At 33.9% G+C, this 20,946-nt stretch overlaps 3 protein-coding genes across 4 annotated transcripts; 2 read left to right on the top strand and 1 right to left on the bottom strand.

Annotated features, from left to right (window-relative positions):
- Positions 1 to 1,703: 1,703 nt before the first annotated feature.
- Dnk (deoxynucleoside kinase) lies at positions 1,704 to 6,670 on the top strand. 2 transcript variants are annotated; one of them, XM_071792655.1, is made up of 4 exons: positions 1,704 to 1,901; positions 4,216 to 4,415; positions 4,761 to 5,010; positions 5,098 to 6,670. In XM_071792655.1, exons 1-4 carry the CDS (start codon positions 1,889 to 1,891, stop codon positions 5,418 to 5,420), a joined length of 786 nt encoding a protein of 261 aa, XP_071648756.1. In that variant the 5' UTR covers positions 1,704 to 1,888; the 3' UTR covers positions 5,421 to 6,670. The 2 variants fall into 2 exon arrangements, with proteins under 2 accessions (XP_071648756.1, XP_071648757.1); XM_071792656.1 differs by lacking the exon at positions 1,704 to 1,901 and adding an exon at positions 1,925 to 2,866.
- Positions 6,662 to 18,019, bottom strand: Imd (immune deficiency). Its single transcript, XM_071792653.1, has 4 exons — positions 17,885 to 18,019; positions 8,938 to 9,298; positions 7,562 to 7,878; positions 6,662 to 7,291 (listed from the first exon to the last, which is right to left on the bottom strand). Exons 1-4 carry the CDS (start codon positions 17,942 to 17,944, stop codon positions 7,151 to 7,153), a joined length of 879 nt encoding a protein of 292 aa, XP_071648754.1. The 5' UTR covers positions 17,945 to 18,019; the 3' UTR covers positions 6,662 to 7,150.
- Positions 18,020 to 18,090: 71 nt separating this feature from the next.
- Positions 18,091 to 20,569, top strand: LOC139821542 (uncharacterized). The gene is made up of 4 exons (XM_071792652.1): positions 18,091 to 18,954; positions 19,190 to 19,609; positions 19,690 to 19,874; positions 20,044 to 20,569. Exons 1-4 carry the CDS (start codon positions 18,799 to 18,801, stop codon positions 20,327 to 20,329), a joined length of 1,047 nt encoding a protein of 348 aa, XP_071648753.1. The 5' UTR covers positions 18,091 to 18,798; the 3' UTR covers positions 20,330 to 20,569.
- Positions 20,570 to 20,946: the final 377 nt, after the last annotated feature.

Raw genomic sequence — 20,946 nt, 5'->3', positions numbered from 1 at the left:
GGAAGGGTTCTAATAAAAGTCATCTAGCAGATATAAGTTTTGCGTCGCGGCCACTTTCAAAGCCAGGAATTCTTTATGGCAAGCTAGTCGCACACACTCTCGTCCCAGATACCTCTTCGCGGTCCCGGATACACGCTTCCAGCTGTAACTAGGACCGCTCTCGATATTATAAATCAAAAACGGGCCGCGTTTGTGCCACTTTTCGTTCATGAGGCGGCGCACTTTGACGGAAATTATAGTCGACCATATGTGCTGATGTGTAAAGGCGCGTAGAGATCACTGAAATGCGAACAAAGGCGCGGTGACGTTCTCGTTAAAGTCGTTAGTTTGACGAGTATCCTTGAAAATATGAAGACGAAGATATTAACACTCTCGTGATGATCTTTTTTTGAAGTTCATAAAAACCCAGGCATCTTTTATTACAAAGCTTATAACTGTTCTGAGTTTTAAGTTTTACTTCATCATTAAGATATTACTTCTTAATAACTAATTCCTAATTTCTTACTATAATCTAATAATCTAATTAAAAAGTGAAATTGAAGATAAAGTTCTTCAACTGTTTATCTTCTTCTTTAATAAAATATTTCTTCATTTATTTCATGGTTAAAATATATCTCACTGATAATTTCTAATCTTTTAGTATAGTATTGAATTAAAAAGTAAAATTGAAGGTGAAGTTCTTTAACCATTTTTTTCTCCATTAAAATATTTTTTCTAATGACTAATTCCTAATCCTAATCCTTTAGTATAATATCTAAGTAAAATGTAAAGTTAGAGATAAAGGTCTCTAACTATTTATCTTCTTTGTTGAAATTATTTCTTCATTTTTTTATCGTTAACCCTTAAATGCCACACTTCTCAAGAATCTCGTAAATGACACATGGGGTCTAAAAGACCCCAGCATGAAAAATGTCTCCTTACTCATTGATTTTTTGATATTTTAAGTTATGAAAATTATTTTCAATGTTGTTCAAGGCTTAGAAAAGAGAATAAAATGCTTATATTGTTAAAATTTCAATTTCAACATAGTATAAAAAATTAAGTAAACTGAGTACTGCTAAGTGTAGTATGTACAACCGGGTAGGTCAATCACTCAACTATCATCAATGAGAGCATGAGCTCCATTTTTGGGGGGAACATTTGAAAATATATCATTGTAAAGGGTCTGGGGTCCGCTGGACCCCGGGTGGCATTTAAGGGTTAAAATACTTTTCAATAACATCCCTAATTTCTTAACATAATATTTAAATTAGAATGTCAAATTAAAGCCAAAGTTTTTCAGTTATTTACCGAAAATCTTACAATTAATAGTCTCTTTTTTTAAAGAAAAAATATTTTTTGCGCACTGTACAGTATATATAAATAGTAATGATAAAAATATTTCAATCCATCTCGTTTATTTTACATTCCATAATCTTATACAGTTGCCTCCGTTCATACGTTTATGCGAAATTCCTCGTTTGCCGCCTAATTTTATTTATCCCATTTTACCGCCCGCGATTCTTTTTAATTAATCGTAATAATTCCTTATTTCAGCTGAGAGGGCGTCGGTGCACGAGGGACCTATGCCATTGTCTTCAGTGGTAACGTCGTCGACGACGGCGATCTCTCGCCGATCGGCCGTCGGTGAACGCATCTCCTCCGAGTGGATCGATATTACTTGGCGTCGTTCAGCAACAAGACTGAACAAGACACGCCGTCACGTGTAGCCACCCACGTGTTCACGCGCACGCTCGGAAATCTCGGAATGCCATGCCACTGATGCCAGTTGCATCGGAAATGGCTCAAATGGCAGGAACGTGGAAGCGGCAGAAGCCACCGAGGTCGAGTTCCCCGTGAAAACAAGGAGTCCCTCACGTTCCTAATTCGCAGCCGGCAGATCGCAACGATGGCTTCCGCCGGTGAGTACGATGTACGCTGATAACGCGTCATCGGTTATCGCGACGATGCTCTGTTCCTACTGGTTCCTACCGCGACAATGACGCGTTAGCGATGCGGCTTGGTCGCTGGATGCAAGATGACGATAGCGAAGTTAATTAATCATTAGCGGAAGGATGCCAGGATCGCCGGGCAATTGACAGAATCGGAGTAATCGGACAGATCGCTGCGCTGTGCCACGCCGTCGAACTCATTTCGTTATTCGATAATTAACCCAGCAGGTGCAAAACATGCCGGCGCCAGTGACGTACCTAGCTAAGCGTGCACTCGAGGCAACAACGTTAACGATTTTGACAGTCATTAGCGCACGTTAATAATAATCAGCGTGTGTAGAAATTCGTGAGATTCTTCCTAGAAATTCACAACTTCGCGTAATGTCATTGGCGTCGTTGCAATTCTAAATCTTAGTAACAATTTATTTTACAGAGTCTTTACATATCTATTAACAATTTATTTTGTCTTTTTTTTTTTTTTTATTTATTGATCAGTTCGCATCTCTGTAGATTTGGAGCTGGGTCAGCTGGGTGCTCAGCTGACCCAACTCGGCGTTTCCTCCGTGACAAAAGCGCGCGTTTGAGCTCTTTTTATTGGCGAAGGGAGGGAGAGGGGATGAGAAAGAAGATGCAGCCGAGCGCCGAGCGGATCAAGCGGATGGCGACAGGCGAGCCCGCCTGCTCGAGATGGCGCTCGCCGTTATTTTGGCGGGAAAGTTTCGCGCGCGCCGGTCTCCGGTTCATTGTGTGTGTTCGTTTTCGTGCGTGTCATTACCGACATTTGCCGTGTCGGAGGAGGACAATCGCAGGGAATCGACGACTTTCGGAACTGCACTTTCGTAAGGAGAACCGTTATTTGATCCACGTTGATTTTAGGACGTCAGCTGGTTTCGAATAACACAAGCGAGTAAACACCCGCGTGACACAACCGGTCGGTGAGTGACAAAATGTTGCGTGCAATTGTTGATTGAGAATCGACGTGGAACTGCTCAATTGTCTGATCAATCGCTGCCAATTATTCTATCGTGCTGCTACATGAGATGTTCCGTTTATTTTTTCCTCGAAATAATCGGAAATATGTATTTTAAGTTTTCTGTGTTAAATAACGAAGGCAATTTTATTGTTGCTGCATTTATTGCTTTGCTTATGCTGTGCGAACACTTTCGACTCTCTGGCTATAATAATAATAATGTTTATTTCAAAAAATTGTGTTTTAATTAGATATTTCATAGCACAGACACATACGACTCTTAAACATCTTGTGTACATGGTTGAAGCACATCTGTGATCCGAATTCAATAAGTTTGTATTTGTTCCAAGGGAATAAATAGAAGAATTGGATATAAAGACTTAATATGAAGATATAATAATATAAAGAATTTATTTTGACTGAAGAAAGTAAGGAGTATGAAGCTGCAACTGGGTGTTAATGTTGAAAACTTGTGTATTTTTATGATAAAATCAAAACTATATACATACGTTTCTGTTATCAGACCATCTTCAGTGTAAAATTGATAATGTCAAGGGTTAAAAATTAACTAAAATATAAAACCGGAACGATTGTCGCTTAATATGTATCATCTCAAATATTATTCTTTTTTAATAGGAAGGTTCCTTATCTTTCAGGCGTTATCCCAATCAAAGTAATTGGTTTCCAAGCGGTGGCAGTAAATACAAGTTTTCAACGTTAACGCCCAGTTGTGGCTCTATACTCCTTACTTTCTTTAGTTGATTTATTAATTGTCTGAGCCTTTGATATTTAATTTATTTTTAATGTTTTAAGGATTAGAAAGTGTTGCGAACTATACTTTTAGCAACTGATAGATTCGTAATGTCATAATAAACGAAAAACCTAAAAAATAAGATTTGTTATATTGTTATTAGTAATATTACCTGCAGGTTCATGAATCTGATGTGTACGACACATATACAAAAATGTTTTGCTAAATTAAAGCACTAAACTGAAAATTTAGATGTGTAAATGGAAAGCTTTACTAGTAGAGAGTTCCAATGAATGTGTGATAACAGATGATTGATATTTTTTGAGGATATATAATACCCTTTTGTCATTTTATTATTTTGTCTTATTGCTTTAGTTAAGATATATTATGTTTAGGTATCTTCTATCCTGATAGTGAGTTAATTCCGAGAAAGCAATTTATCTTTATTTAAAATATACTGTTACTGTTTACTCGGCAAGAAATATATACGTCATATATATTTCTTGCTAAGATCCTCAGTATGTCTTCAGTGTTAGAGAAAGTCAAACGCATTGTCTTTTCAGGTAAAGCAGCTCTTGAAGCCTTCATCAAAATGTCTGGCTCTATTGGTAAACTCTACAGACGTCCCTTCACCGTATGCGTGGAGGGCAACATAGGAAGTGGTAAAACAACGTTTCTAAGTCACTTCAAGAAATTTGACAATGTTACTGTATTAGAAGAGCCGGTCGAGCTTTGGCGTGACGTGTCTGGGACGAATCTGCTGGTAGGTCAGAAAATATTTTTGTTAAAACTTAAGAGACAATCCAATATAAATATTTAATATCTTTGTTACTTATTTACAAAGACTTCACTGCAATAATGATGAAAAAATTTATGTCAAGTGATTATTTAACATATTAAATATTATTATTTAAAATATTAATGTGCATTTTATTTTGTTTTTATTAAAAATATCTCGAATTTTTGTATATCAAGTAAACTGTATAACAGCATTTGCAAGAAAAATGAAATTAATATCTTATATAAAATATGTATATTTAATATTACTGTGTTCATTATTGTATATATCTACGTTAATGGATATTACACAAATATAAATACATTTCAGGAATTAATGTACAGCGAACCATCTCGTTATGCCTTCTTGTTCCAATCTTATGTACAATTGACTATGCTCCAATTGCACACCTGTAAGACATCCTCGCCGTACAAAATTATGGAAAGGTCCGTTTACAGCGCAATGTGCTTCGTCGAAAATTTAAAACGCAAAAATGTACTGCGTGATGTTGAAGTTACTATTTTAGAGGACTGGTATGATTGGTGTTTGAAAAGTGCCAATATAGAAACCGACTTGATAGGTATATATGATTTATGAATTTTGTGCGAAATTATTGCAATTGAAGGTATATCTATTTATCTCATTTTTTATTTATATTGCTAAATAGTATACTTGAGGACGACACCTGAGATCGTATATGAGAGAATGAAACAACGAGGTCGAAAAGAAGAGAACGCCATTTCGTTGAAGTATCTTAAGCAAATCCATCAGATCCATGACGACTGGCTCTATCATCAAACTCTAAAGCCGGTGCCATCACCGGTTATAACCCTAAACGGTGATCGAGAGCTCCATGAAATGGTGGAGGAATTCGATAAATGTAAAAATGAAATCTTCAGCAAGGTAATAGACGATCGCGATATAAATAATACAATGATTACTGTATCGACAAATCGTGTGCTACCCGAAATTAAAGCTATCTCAGATTAAATCGTAGAATAAAAAAAAAACAAAAGTAAGGATTAATTTAAATATAATTTACGCAAACGTATCGTGCATTTACACTGATTAATTATTACATACAACTTTGTTTATTGTATTATTTTAATTCCACCGGCCGCATTTACAACTTTTATTACATATAGTTTTTTTTTTATTTCAAATTTATATTATAATCTGTAATTATGTATTATGCAATACATAATTAGTCGATTATTTCACATTAAAGCATTAATTTTACATTCTACTAGCATTCAAATTACAAAATTAATGCATTATAAATTATTCACGAGAGCTTTATCTGACTCAATACATATTTTGTTAATTATTTAAAATTAACTATTTTAAATAATTATTTTAAGTTAATTATTTTAAATAATATTTCGTGTGTAACGTATCGTGCATTTACACTGATTAATTATTACATACAACTTTGTTTATTGTATTATTTTAATTCCACCGGCCGCATTTACAACTTTTATTACATATAGTTTTTTTTTTATTTCAAATTTATAATATAATCTGTAATTATGTATTATGCAATACATAATTAGTCGATTATTTCACATTAAAGCATTAATTTTACATTCTACTAGCATTCAAATTACAAAATTAATGCATTATAAATTATTCACGAGAGCTTTATCTGACTCAATACATATTTTGTTAATTATTTAAAATTAACTATTTTAAATAATTATTTTAAGTTAATTATTTTAAATAATATTTCGTGTGTTTTAAATAAATCCTTTGTAACGTCTTAGATATAATTAAATTTTTTACCAATGAGTACAAAATAACATTATTATCAAACGATTAGGGAATATGAATATCTATGCAAGATATCGCGTGAAGAATAATGAATTTATTTATCAAAAAATCCGTTAAAAAAGTGCGAGCGTGATTATATTGGAATATTGAATATATCCAAAACTTTTAGTTTTTTTATAAAACTGTTTTTTGTAAGATATTTGAAAAAGAAAGTTATAAAAACTTACGAAATATATGTTAATTTCTGTAAGAAAATCTAAAAATATAAGGATAGGAGAGAAAAAGAGAAGACAGATATACAAGTGCATTAATTTAAATAGTGAAAAGAAAATATATTTATTACAGGACTCGGTTGTATGCACATGCATACACTTCGGTTTTAGATAACGCTAGATTCAAATGTGTAAATGCGTATGTCTTGAATGTATATGGATTTGTATGACTCAATGAAATACATACTATTTGGAGAATTGCATGTTTATTCCTGCTAGATTTTACAAAATGGATTAGAGATAAATATAAAAAAATGTATATTTGTATATACACATACTCACAATACACATTATAATATTATGTGTAAATGTGTGTATCGCGCAAAGCGACGCTAGATTCGTTCATAATGTCCTCGTATTATTATTATTATTATTAACCAGATCATGTGCCTGCTTGAAACGCAGGCTCGTTGCGATTCCGTACAATGCCAAATCGAACGCTGAATGCGAATTAGTCCAGTCAACAATATTCTTTCGACCGATTCCGACATGTTAGACGAATGTAAACGACCTTCGCAATCGGAACGGTGCGCACCGTTCTATACCGTGTGTCTATAAACTATGCGCTAAAATATACTAAAATATGTATAAAAACAATGCTATCTCGAATTCAAAAAATCACAATCGCTCACATAAACGTATGTACAAATGTTAAATAGAGATTTTTACGTGCCGCGCCTAAGATGAGTTCTTACGAGCTTCAGCTAATTGCTCAACGCAGTCGTACTCCTGGCAATCCCACAGTATGCTAACTAACGTGCCGAGTTGAGCATCCCGTGTGTTGGCTTGCTTCCAATCAAGCAATAGCTGATAGATTATCTAAAATCATTGTACATAGATAAAAATGGGGATAAATCGCTCGTTATTAGTATATATTTACAAAAAGTAAATTTGTAAATTTCTCATGAAATATTTAACTACATGAATAATACTTAATATTTTATTAATAGCAATCGATCTTGTATCGATTGAATTTCAAATATCTTCTTGTTCAAACAAGATTACAGACTGATAATCGCGACGATTGATGATATGAATAATCCGGGATTATTTATTTGAAATATTTAATTCTTAGAATTCGATAATCACCTCATCGACACCAATATGCCTGAAATTCTCCTCGAATTGATCGATCTGCCCGTCCAAGTACAAGAGTTTCCTCGCGATATCCCGCCATCCGTGCCCAACGTGTATCTTAATAATGAGCATATCGTCCAACCCGAGTTCCTCTTTGCACGTACTTAACTCCTGCACATCCTCGGGCATCGGCCGTAACTTGGTCTTCGAAGCTGTCTCAGACTGCGCCGCATCATTCGCCGAGTACTGATTCACTTGGCATGTGTAACTCTTGACGTTCGTGATGTTCACTCCATTAGAATTGGTTATGACAATATTTGTGCCTTTCGCTGAAAATTGGTTTCATAGAATTATTAAGAAAATGTCGCGAATTTATAACCCCATATTTGTCGCATTCAATATTGTAACTATCGTGTATGTCGTATCGCAACGAATAAGCGAGAAATTTGAAGCAAGATTTGAAGGGAGATTTGCACGGTATGTAAAATTTCAGCAGCTATTGTACTACGTCATTATGATTCTTCCAGCGATAATAAAAAGTCTCGTAAAAAATTTCGCGATAAGAATTCTTGGATCGTCGGTTCGAGGACGAATCTTCCATTTCGTTGCACGTGAAACCACAGATATCGATTAAAAGATCAGAAGTATTTGTTCGTGAACGGAATAATTTATATTACGGTTTTTCACATATCAAGTACCAAAATACGCAACAGCCGAAATCTGCAAATAGAAATTTATGCGCAACCTGGGATTCCTCGAGTTTCATCGTGATAACGTGTCTCAGACGTAGAAATATTTACAATTAGGATATGTGGAGCGGGATATTTTCATTTCGTTTACTTCGGTTCGATTTTAGTAAAATTCTGGCGTCTGTGCAGCATGACTTCACTTCTTAGTCTTCCAAATCATTCCGCTGAGTAAATTGTAAATGTCATATGTCAACTTGTCGAAATATCTACGTAGCATTACGTAATCTCTTTAAGGGCATCACATCTTCTTTCTATTATGAGGATCTTTATATAATGAGGATTATCTCCGTTTAGAGAACTAAGTTTAGTTGCAAAATCATGACAGGATTATATTGAGAAATTTTCAAAAATTGCATATAAATATCACTTTTTAATTTTTTAGTATCATCTGTGTTATTTGTCCATTTCTATATAAAGAAGCAAATATATTTCACGCTTGAAAATATTCGTATGTCTTCTTCGGTTGTCATAAATCCACAGTAATAAACTTTGAAATAACGCGTAGTAAGAAAAATGTTTTAAATAAAAGTTATGGAGCGCAGTAAAAAAAGTACTCGTATACGAAAAATTCCTGACGATACTTTGTGTTGAAAATTACCGCTCTTTACAGTTACGATAACGTTACTTATTACAACTTACGATATTTCTTCGTCTTCGTTGATCGTTTATATTCCTTCGATTCGCTCGTCGACCTCGTGTCGCCGAGGTCTTCTGATGATTTTGTGCTAAAATCGGTGGATGTCGTTGGCCTCGCGTCGTTCGGCACCGATTTTTGCCTTTGTGTCGACAACGTGTCATCGACAACGACCTGCTCCTTTTGCGGCGTGGCAGGCATCGACTTCGACTCCGTTTTCGTCAATTCCTCATCCGGAGTCGTTGAAAGATTAGGCACGTGGCTCTCGGTCCGCGGTGGATCCGGTATCGCGTCCGTCGTCAACTTACTATGAAGCCGGCGCGATAATTTGGATAGGATCGGCATTTTCTTAAATGCTCGATGTGCCTGCAAATAATATGTTAATATTAAGATACTTTAAGGATATTCTTTCTGGAATCTTTTTAAATAAAAACAAAGTATAAGCGTGTATACTACGACGTCTAATGCGTCTTAATGAAAATTTCCAGATGTATGGATATTAAATAAAAAAAGAGCCGCGTTATGTATTTTTCTTAATTCAATTTACATTGTCTGCGATCAGAAAAAAAATGCATGACATTTAGACACACAGTATAAATCATGCGTCTTAAATGTCATTCAAGCTTCGCGCACGTGCTAGCGCAATATTTCTCAATGCCCATGCCGTGACTAACGTCAAAACAAATAACACTCCTCACATAAAATAGAGCCAGTAACCAGGCGCAACATTTTCCTTAGAGATACGCTTTTATTACGCTCGCACTTCCGCATTGTCATAATGAAAAGTATGAAACAGAGATGCGAAAGAGCGTGGAAAAACGTTTCGCGAAAGTATCAAGTCCACGCGCAGCCTTTTATGAAAATCATTTATTATTTCTTTTTCTACGTATTTTTTTTTTTAATTTAATTTTAATAGTTCTTTAATTTGATAGTATATATTCTGGACTATCTTTATTAATCAATCATAGGAACAATAAAAGGAAGATTGAAATAATATTGGTTAAAAATTAACTCCATACTTCGTATCGTGAATGAATAGATCTTTTTTCGTGTTCCCAGCACAGACGTGCCATTACCGTAATTATATCCGATTCTGAAATTAACGATCCACTTATATCCACGTGTTTCCGGTGCTGTTGTCTGACGTACACAAATATGCATTACTTGATTGCACAATATTCTTTGAGAACAAATTCCACTCTCTGAAGAAAATCAGCGATATGAAATTGAAACGCTATTGTGTAATATTGTACTGTAATTGAATGTATATAAGTGCGTATTTTGCGCGCGCGTTCGATTAAAAATTTAGAATGCTATCAAAATAGAAACTTGTATGAAGCTGTAATTTCCGTATGCAACATTTAAACATTGCGCAATTGTGTAACAGTCAAATTTAAATTTTATAATTACCCATTAATATATTTCCGAAATATTACGAAGTAAAAAAAAATTATCTCATGATTCATACGATAGACGTTTCAGCATTTATTTTGTAGATTTTCTCAAGCTCTACAAAAAAATAACACGTTACGCAATTTGAATATTAGTAATTCCTGTGTTTTGCTTCGCCTTTTTTATATTAATTAATATAACAGTATTACAGATAATTCCCGCCAACACATTGGGTTTCGCGTTCGCGTTTAGTAAGATTTATCTGACAATGAGTCATCCCGGTCATCCGAGGCGATTCTTCTTGTGATAAAAAAAAAAATTGCTAGAAATTATAACATTTTCTTCGTTCGTGTTTCTGACCGTGAAAAAAAAAAGTCCGAGATTACGTTGACCCCCGCGCGGTAGTTCCCTACATGCCTTGCTCAAAGAGTTTTTAAATACCGTTGTGTAAATATCCAGCGTGTAAACTACCAAAGTGTTATCTGGCTATCAGTTGATCGCACTCCTCTCGCCACTTTTGACAAACAACCGATACAATTCTGCTCATCACTCGTATGAATATATTCTTGTCAATTCGATGATGGATTTTATTTTTGAATTTTGATTCGTTTCGGAACACTTCGATTCAACATATATCTCGTCTTGCGTCTCGAGCGGATCAAAAGCGGAGTAAAAAAAAGTACAAATAAAAAAATATTTTATGATGGCATTTTATCCTAAAGCATATCTTCTATGATACGTAGTGAAAGATGATATTCTCATTGTTCAACATCGCAAATTTAATTTTGGAAAGTGAGGGCTATTCGAACTTACAATTAGACCTCAATATGAATAATAACATTTAGTAATAACATTTAATTAATAAATTAATTTAGTAATCAATTTCAGTCTTTGCTATACATAAAGTACTAATTAAGTTTTCAAGTGCCTATCTGTTAAAAACGCTACGAAAGAGTATCGCGTCCAATAACATTTTAATCGTTCCGGAATTTATCAGATACACTCCCAAATTTTGAAAGGCTTACGAAGTACTCTGTATGTACTTTCATCGTCAAGAATAAATTTGTTCTCGTTGGCGACGTACGTCTTCCCGGAATTGTGTTATTTATGTCGCGATATTGTGATAACGCGATTCTGCGTATATTTATATATTTGTTAAAGATTTTTAATCGCAGACATATCGCGAATGAAAACATTTGCAATTACACACATGTATTACTTATTCTTTTGAATTCAGATATTCCAATCGATTCTGATAAAATTGATAATAACTGGCTAAATTAATCAAATAAAGGAAAAAACGCCGTAATCGGTTAGGACTGGATCTTGCTTGTCCGAATAATATATTAATTCTTGAGTGACTTTTTACGACAAGCAAGATCCAGTCCTGACCGATTACGGCGTTTTTCCCTTTGTTTGATCGTATATCTTGCACGATCGTGTATAATCTCATACTTATTGGACAAATTAATTTATTTGTCATAAATCCTGTCACACTGTTACAATCTATGATATTTAATTCTTATAATAAGCTATATTGCTAAATATTATGTCGGTTGAATATGTCGGTAAATAATAGAGCAGTGAAATTTTTAATTAGGAAAAGGGAAATAAAAATATTTGTATAATTTTTTTAATTTTTTTAATAATAATTAATTCGTGGATTCATTAATTATTATTTTCTCTATACTTTTATACATGACTTATAACTTGTAATCGTAATGTAAAATAGAGAAAGAGAGAGGGAGAGAGGATTCCCCTTTTACTATTATCTGTGTACTATTATACGACACTTTAATTTTGTGCAGAAACATGTTTTCTGTTTTAATTAATAAGAGAGAAAACAATTTTGTATGTTCGACTATTATTGTTGTCTTTTATATTCTGTTACGAACATATGCGATACTTCTTCTCGTTATCAACCGTGACCCACATGCAGTGTATCTTTAAATTGCATTTCACAAATTTTACGCCGGAATGATAAACAGGAAAGTGGATGACGTTATTATGTAGTGCTAGTAGTGAAAGTAGTAAGAAAGAAAAATACTTGAAAATTGATCCGGGAGAAAATCTTCACGAGTTCGATTGATGAAACTTCGTAATCTGTTCGTAATCTGTGATTGCAACAACCTATCTATTTCATTAAACATGTGAATCACTCGAGATGCGTAATTAAACAAATCAACCAAAGGTCAGTTGCTGTCTTTCGCCATGTACTTTGGTCTCCACAATGCAGTTACAGAAGAATAACCGAATACACTGCACTGCTGGATTTACACGAATAATGTCTTGAAGAAAACAATGACTCCGTGGCTCCGTGCGAGAGCAATCGACTTGTCGACGACTAATTACGCAAGAAGCGCAATGTTTGCAAGTAATAAACGCGCAGGCATTAAGTCAATTAATTAAGTCAAATAATCTTCCGAATATCTCGTGAGGCGCGCAGTTTGTAAAAAAATGATCCGATAAGATATTTCTCGGCATGTCTTCTCCTTTTAACTTCGCGTGATCGTAAAATTCGTATTTATCAGTTTAAGCTCTCGGTAAGCATACTCGTACCTTGATAACTGCCGACAAAATTAATCGCGCCTTCACGAATTTTAGGCAAAGTAACTCAAACATAAGAATTATGTAACAGGTTCCGCGTAATTTACATTATCGTGGGTTATCTGCTAAGTTCTTGCAGCCCGTCAGTAGACGCATTTTCAGTAGACACAAACGTCAACTGGACGTTCGTGAAAAATGAGTAAAATCGATTGCTCATCACGGAAAAACACAGCGTGTGAAATTAAATCTAACGCTGCACATTTGTTTAATGAAAAGTGATTAGAATATGACGCGAACTATCCGAGTCGTAGATAGATTAAGTAAGTAATTTAATTTCCTAACATTTCGTTCTGTGTAGCAGTTAGTTAACATGCTATTTGTATTTTTAATTTGTACAAGCAGCTGTCATTATTGCATTTTCCATTAAGCCGGATGTGTGTACATATAGTGATAATTATAATAAAGATAAAAACGCTAAAAGAGAATGTGTTGAGTGCCATTGACACTTACGATAGGCAGCTTAGGTACTCGTCGGACAATCGAGTGTCCATTAACGTGTTATATAATAAATAAACAGTTGTGATAGATCCAAAACGCCAAATAAAACACGTTCAACTTAAGGTGATCCTAAAGCTGTGATCTTAGCCGGTTTTTTTCAGTTTTTTTCTTAGCACTAATCTTTTAATTGGCTTTATAGAAATGCAAAATTCTTGTCTAGAATTAAAGTACGCATCAAAATCTAGGTCATGGTGGTCGAATTTATATCAAAAACAAAAAAAAATTAATATTTTTTGTTATACGTGACGACCACCACATATAAATTCGACCACCATGACCTAGATTTTGATGCGTACTTTAATTCTAGACAAGAATTTTGCATTTCTATAAAGCCAATTAAAAGATTAGTGCTAAGAAAAAAACTGAAAAAAACCGGTTAGGATCGCGGCTTTAGGATCACCTTAAAGGCACACAAATGTTCAAGTATACAAATTAATGAATAAATCATATGCAGTTGATTAATCTGAGTGTCTAAATTTATAAATTTTACAACGATGCTAATGACCAAAATAGTTTTAAAACCATTAATTTAAAAAAAAGTCTTTATCTTAATCGTATGCAAATAAATATTAGCTTAAAATACGGAATTTCAACTATGTTGTTATTTTAAGAGAGAACCAACATATATATATTTATAATATTCATAATTTTGTCAAAGCAAAAAAGCGATTTAATTATATATTAACACATTTTTTAAATAAACCTCTGAGATAATGATTTAGCGGTATTAGCAATTTAAATCCAATAGATATTGCGAAAGAGTACAATCGGTTTTATTTAGCACTCATTGTATAATTATATGACCGACGATTTTAAGTGATATTATTGTGATTCATTATGTGGTTTTTATCGGACAGAAATAGATTTCTCTTGACGAAACTGCTTTATACGAATCCTGTCGTGTCATCGACGAGCGCCGCAAAAATGTGTTTGCACGGTTCAGTGATAACGTCGTGCATCGTTCAAACGAGACGTACGTACAAAACGGCCTTGCCGTCTGGGTTTTCCAGCGGCAAAACCAGTTCCCGACGTGGCGATGCTAATGAATTTGATAATACACGCGACAGACAAACGCAGAACGGAGGACAAAACCTTTAGCTTATACCGGTAATATTTCATATTAAAATTATTATGACACAATATTATACGGGATTTCCGTATTAATTTTGTGAATTCTGTAGTTTTGCGAATTCTGTTTGTATATTTCGTTTATAATCTAAATTTTTAGTGCGCTGGTACGGAATATCGAACTTTGTGACTTTACTGAATAGTATAGCTATCTACGTGACCAATCTTCACGATACAAATCTATTACTTGACGTAATACTTGACGCGGCTCTTATACAATAGTTTATATCATAATTATTTGTGTACTTTAGAGAGTTTATCAAGATCGACTGGGTCGAATGAAATGAATGTGTATTCTATCTATTTGGCTATTTCTAATCTTATGACTAACTCATAATTCGACGTAGCAAATTCACAACAACTCAACGTACTCACAACAAATGTGCTACTTATCTCGAGTCAAAGATTTATTTATTATTTATTATCATTATGTAAATACGTGTATACTGACCCTTAACTATTACAGGGTAAAACTCAGTTTCAGCGCAGGTATTTTAAAGTATAGAAAAAATAGCGACTCTCTTATACCTTAGTTTTTTGTAATTTTAGATACAGCTACTTCTCTAGATCTTCATTAATCGTGCAGGCAGATCGTGGAAGATCAAATTATTGGTGTTAATGTAAAATAAACCAGCGTTTATTTAAGAGTAAAACTAAGTTCCTCTTTGGGAGTTGCTAGTCGACAGCGATTAAACGAGGATATAACTCAAAGAGGAATCTAATCAAATGTGTTAAAACCATAAAGCTTAAAACTGACGACTTTCACAAGTTTTAGATATTGATCGGTACAAAAATCGCTAAATCTTCAATTCTTATATACATAAATGCAAATTATTTCCCAATCAAGTTCAGATATCTAATTATAAATTGAGGAATCTGCAAACAAAACATTAGGTAACATCCTATTATGTATATCATCATTAACATCCACCTAATAATAATTACCAAGTCACAGTATATCATATTGACATAATTGTATTAGTTGTAAATCTATTATGCAACAATTTAGCTAAGAAAACTCCAATTTAAGAACGTTATTTCTCATGCTATGCGAGGAAAATACGAATTTAATCATAAGTCTCTTTTAATATATTAATAATTTTTTAATTAATAATAAATTAATAAAAATTCAGTATTAAAATGGAACACTTATACATTACACCACAAATATTTCTACTATGATAGCGTGTAGATATCTAAACTGCATTTTCTGTAAAACCAGTAAAAGTTTCAAAAACAAAGTGTCTCGCGTGCGACATTATATAATCACTCAATCTAACGAGATAATTTATGAAGCTTTGCCTAATCGGTTCCTAGAAACATCTATTAACAAAGTCATTAATAAAAATTTTCATTTCCAAGTTTACCAGACAATGTGTATTATTATAGAGCCGGTTTGATTTCAGTAGCTGTCATCTTACTTCCTTTCGTTAGCGTTAGTTTTATTATGAAAAATAAGTATTTCATATGTCTCGCTTAATAAGGAAAGTCTAATTTTCGAAGATTGGAATTTTGATCATTACAAAAACTAGATTGAATATTATCACTAAATATAGAAATGTAGCCTTGGTATATAATTTTCAATTCTGAGTCAGGTTAAAGAATGTGCATTCCAAAGTGGATGCACGGAATTTTTGCTGCAAATGAGACAGGATTTTTTCGAGAGCTTAAATGCGTCAACAATTATCTAAATCAAGCGATTTTAACTAGTGATTAATTGTCATTCCCTACATAACTGTAATGTATAAGAAAAGAAAGAATAAAAATTGAAGAATAAATTAAATATTAATATCGAGCATATAACCAGTCAAATTTTCTGTCTCTATTTTTATCAACTGCTTCACAACTTGGAAATAAAAAAAATAAATGTGTTACACGTCTAAACGAATTATATATGCTTTATTTCAGTATAAAACCAATAAAACGACGTTTTAATGGCAAGATATAGTACATAAAGTAGAAAGAAGATCAAGGCGAAACAAACGAGAACAAAAATTGTTTTCAAGATTAAAGACTTGAAGATTGAACATTGACATGCTAATGAATAAACGTCATATTCCACGTTATATTTGGCTAGCAGCTTTTTCAGCTTTTTTAAGAGGTAGGTTTTAACAATTAACACTAATTATTATCATACTACTTTTCTGTCTGTATTATAATTAATATTGTGAACTTATTTCAGGATAAATTAATATGTCCATGAGAGAAGAATGAATAAACGTATTAATATAGAATAAATAAATCCTAATCTAAATACAGTTAATGTGGATTGGAACTCAGGCCCTGAGGCTAGCAGGAAATCTAATAATAATTTAATACGCCTACAACATAGATACGCGCATAGAATCGAAGAGTCAATGTAAAACTTTAAGGCTAAATACGTGATACAACTATGAATAAGAAAAATGATGTCTGCGAGAAACCGCGACGAGGAAGAGGCAGACGAAGCTAGACCTCAAGTCTATTCCAAATATAAAACGTGTTGAAATATGCATGATAGAAGATGGAAGGCCAATACGGTTTTCTCAAAGTATTTTGCTTCAGGTATGATAAATAAAGCCATATATATACGTTGCTTCGTGCACGAGTAATAATTTATTCGTTACGCATCTGCTTTGCCACGCTTTTTTTTCAATAACGAGTAATGAAGCGAAGCTACATCCAGAATTCTGCGGAATAATTTATCTCTCATTGTTGAAGTCTGATAAACGATGCAGGTGTCACATTCGCTGGAATAATTGATTTGCGTCGAGCACAGAACCTTATCGATCGTTTATCGTGTTTTATCGTTTTTATCGTTTTATCATTGCGATGCAAATCGACCATACCATACGAACCATAAATACATATGAATAATTTCTGTATTAGAATTATCGTGCACTATGTGACACACGAGGGAGAACGCTTACCGTGCAATGGAAACAAAGAAAATTTCTCTCCGCGGGAAAATTCTGTGAAGCTATCGAAGGTCCGAAGAAGCGATAATCGTGTCGATGGCAGCTTGTGATTGTAAGTGGTTGTAATTATTCATCAGCGTCAGTCGATTTAACATACGTTCAACACATAGGTTTAACATATAGACAGTAATGTCAGTAATTCGCATATACATATACACACACACACATACACATTATCGCTTATCGCACAAATGTCTACAATAGCCATCATGGTAGTGAATAAAAGGAGGTATAAAAAATATTTCAAATGTCTTAAATGTTTTAGGAATGGATCCTAATTTCTCGAGGACCTTCAAACCGCACTTGGAGTTCTACGTTAACCAGAGAAATCCGCACAAGTCCATTTCTAATGATTTCTACTTTTGCTTACCTTGCCACCAAGAAAGGTCGAGCGCTCTGGCAAATCGACGTTTCTCGCGGGCGTGATCATGGAAGCGCTTGGTGAAGATCTGCTGCTGTTACTGTGTGCCGAACGCGTTTTGATGTACAAAACCCCACGACGCACAACTCAACTCGCGCGTTGATCACCAACGACTGACTTGGACTGACTGGCTCGCGCGGCTGATGACGAAGCGAACCGTGTACTCTGCTCGAGTCGCGTGACCGACCGGGGAGGTGCAGTCGCCTTGGTTGTTTGGTTTTCTTTCAGACTTGTTGAACAATAATCGAGTAATCTGTATTAGCAAAACCATACTGTTTTGGATGGAATTATTAATTTTTTATTATATGACATAGAAAAAAAAAGATTAAATCAGGGGCGACTAATAATAGCGAGAAGTTTTGTCGTGAGCCATTCTGTCAGATGAATTAATCGTTGATTAAGTTAATCGGAGTGAAGTCGAAAAAGCTCAGTGCTCGATTTCTGCAGTCAATGTGTTACATTCTGTTGGCAGATTATATATTATATTTCTGTTAGCATTCTCTATCCGACAAATGTTAGATGCTTTGCAAAATCTGTTTTCGACAGATTTAATTATCTCGAAGTCGTTATTGCTTTAAAAATATATATTTATAATTATAAATGATATATCATCTATTCCAATGCCTGTCTTTGCTTGTCTTTGCATTGCATTACACTTGTACATTTTATTTTAATTGCTGCTTAATTTCTGAACATTTGGCCTGTTCTGAATTCTTATCCAAGAAAAATTCCTTAATAAGAAAATATATATCTGTGAAAAAAATTCGCCACTGCATCGAGGAGACAGTAGATACGTCACTGACTGATGTTGATGGAAACGAAACACGTCAAACACGCGAACGGCATGCGCGAGACGGAGCAACATGAGCAAGATGATGCGGGAAAATACGGATTCGGAAGCCTTTTTCCAGAAGTATACAATATCGGAAGAAATCATGACGAGACTCGAATCTGTCAGGGAAGCGTTGAAAGATGATATCGCCCAGGCTAATCCGATGTGGAAAATTATAGCTGGACAGGTTAGAATCGCACGTGTTGCTTATAAATTACAGTCTCTAAACAAAGTTTGCATAATTGTTTTATATTATTTAACTTTTAAACTGACATGTGTTCTCCTTGGTACTTGTAAACATGAAATAATTATGGGAACAAAAAACCATTAATATTAGGCCACTTCAAGTTACGTACATATAGATACAGATAATTTAATGTAATTATTGCGAATGCATTATTCAATGTTCATTGTTCATGTAGAATAAAGAAGAAATATGTTCAGAAAGTGAAGATAGCGACAATACTGATGAGCCGACGGACAATAGCGAGTCCCAAATAATGTGTGCCACAGATCAATCAGTACCATTACAATCTACTCAGTTTTACTTTTCGCAAGTCGAGAGAGTAGCAGAACCAGAGAAATCTGCTACTGTCGCATTACCACAAAAGTGTGATATTTTAGAGTGCGCCTGTGAAAATTTAGAACGAAATAACGGCAGGCTAGACTTCGCTCAGTTAGAAAGCTTATCCGATGAGGATCTTGTCCCACTAGTGGACGAGATGAGAGAGAAATTAAGTCTCAAGGGTATCTATAATCTGTGTCTGTCGATGAGCGATATGACTATCGAGCAGAAAATGAAGTATATCAATACATTTTGCACGCATATCTTGCTACCGAAGGTACCAATGGCATATTACTGATTTTACTAGATACTTTTTCCTCATACACACATTAATTATTGTTCGTACTGTGTTCATAGATAGTCGAACTCGAGGAGCCATCTCGTTTATTGTCATCTGCTATTGTTGAATGCATTAAAATATTTCCTGATGAGGTTCAGCAATTTATATTTGTTCCTATTCTCAATACTGAGTTGAAAGACATAACGTTGGTCACCACCATTGTGAACACATTTGACCAGGAAAGGAAAGCAATTCTCTTAGAGTAAGTTTCACACAATCATGTGATATAGTCCAGGTTAATTTCACCTAAAAAAACTGAGAGTTAAGTTTAATTAATTATTTTATATTTGAATACAATTTTGTTCAATTCTAAAAATTGAAATTATGGAAATCACAAGTAGATTTAATGATTTTTTAAATGTTTTTTGCAGAGAGTTTCTTGCGTGTGTCCAGGAGATGAAATTGTGGCACATATCTATATTGCAAAATTTTTTATCCATAAGACTGGACCACAACATGACCGATAAAGTTATCAAATTATTCTCAGAGAAGGCACTTAATTATTCTAAAGATAAGAACTTTGGAAAGCTTGTGCTGTCATTTTTAAAAGTTAATACAGCACTATCTGAAGAGCAGAAAAGTATAATGACTGAAGTCGCCGCCGTGAATGAAACGTTATTCAAAAAACCTATAGAAAGTATTTTAAGCAAAATGTAATCGCTAAATCACACGTATAAACGACGCGAACAATTGTCTAGTTTTCTCCTATTAACAAATTTATACATATATTTAAGAATTAAAATATTTTTAAGTTTGAATTTAATCTGTTTATATTATAATGATTTTCAAATATACTTTTGTACTTATATTCGATATTAATAACATTACAACCGAGTTATAATTTATACGTATAATTTTTCTTGTTCTTAATATGAATTAAAATTTCTTTAGGCATAATTCTTGAGGATTTTTACTTTTATTTCCAATACACAGATTCACAATCCATTGACTTTTTTTTATTTTGTTTATGTGTAAATATTTTTCCAGCTCTGTCAATTAAAATGTCTTCCATCTTTTCATTCAGCTTCTGTCCAAACTTACTCCTCAGTTTTTTTTACTGTGATATTTATACCACTATAAGAGAGAGAGATGCGCAATGTCTTCCCTAGTGCCTGGTGTTTCCGATGGCTAATGATGTTGATATTCGTTCTTTTCGCATCGAATTTGGTATTGTCCATTAATAAAGCATAGTATTTATAATGTGCTAATTTGATAAAATTTGCTACGAGTCTGATGGAGATATTAATAACTAATACCAAAGAGAAACCTGAGAG

Source organism: Temnothorax longispinosus, chromosome 11, assembly GCF_030848805.1.
Source record: "Temnothorax longispinosus isolate EJ_2023e chromosome 11, Tlon_JGU_v1, whole genome shotgun sequence".
NCBI lineage: Eukaryota > Metazoa > Arthropoda > Insecta > Hymenoptera > Formicidae > Temnothorax > Temnothorax longispinosus.
Note: the sequence above shows the minus strand (reverse complement) of the source record. Positions and strands in the feature narration are given on the sequence as shown.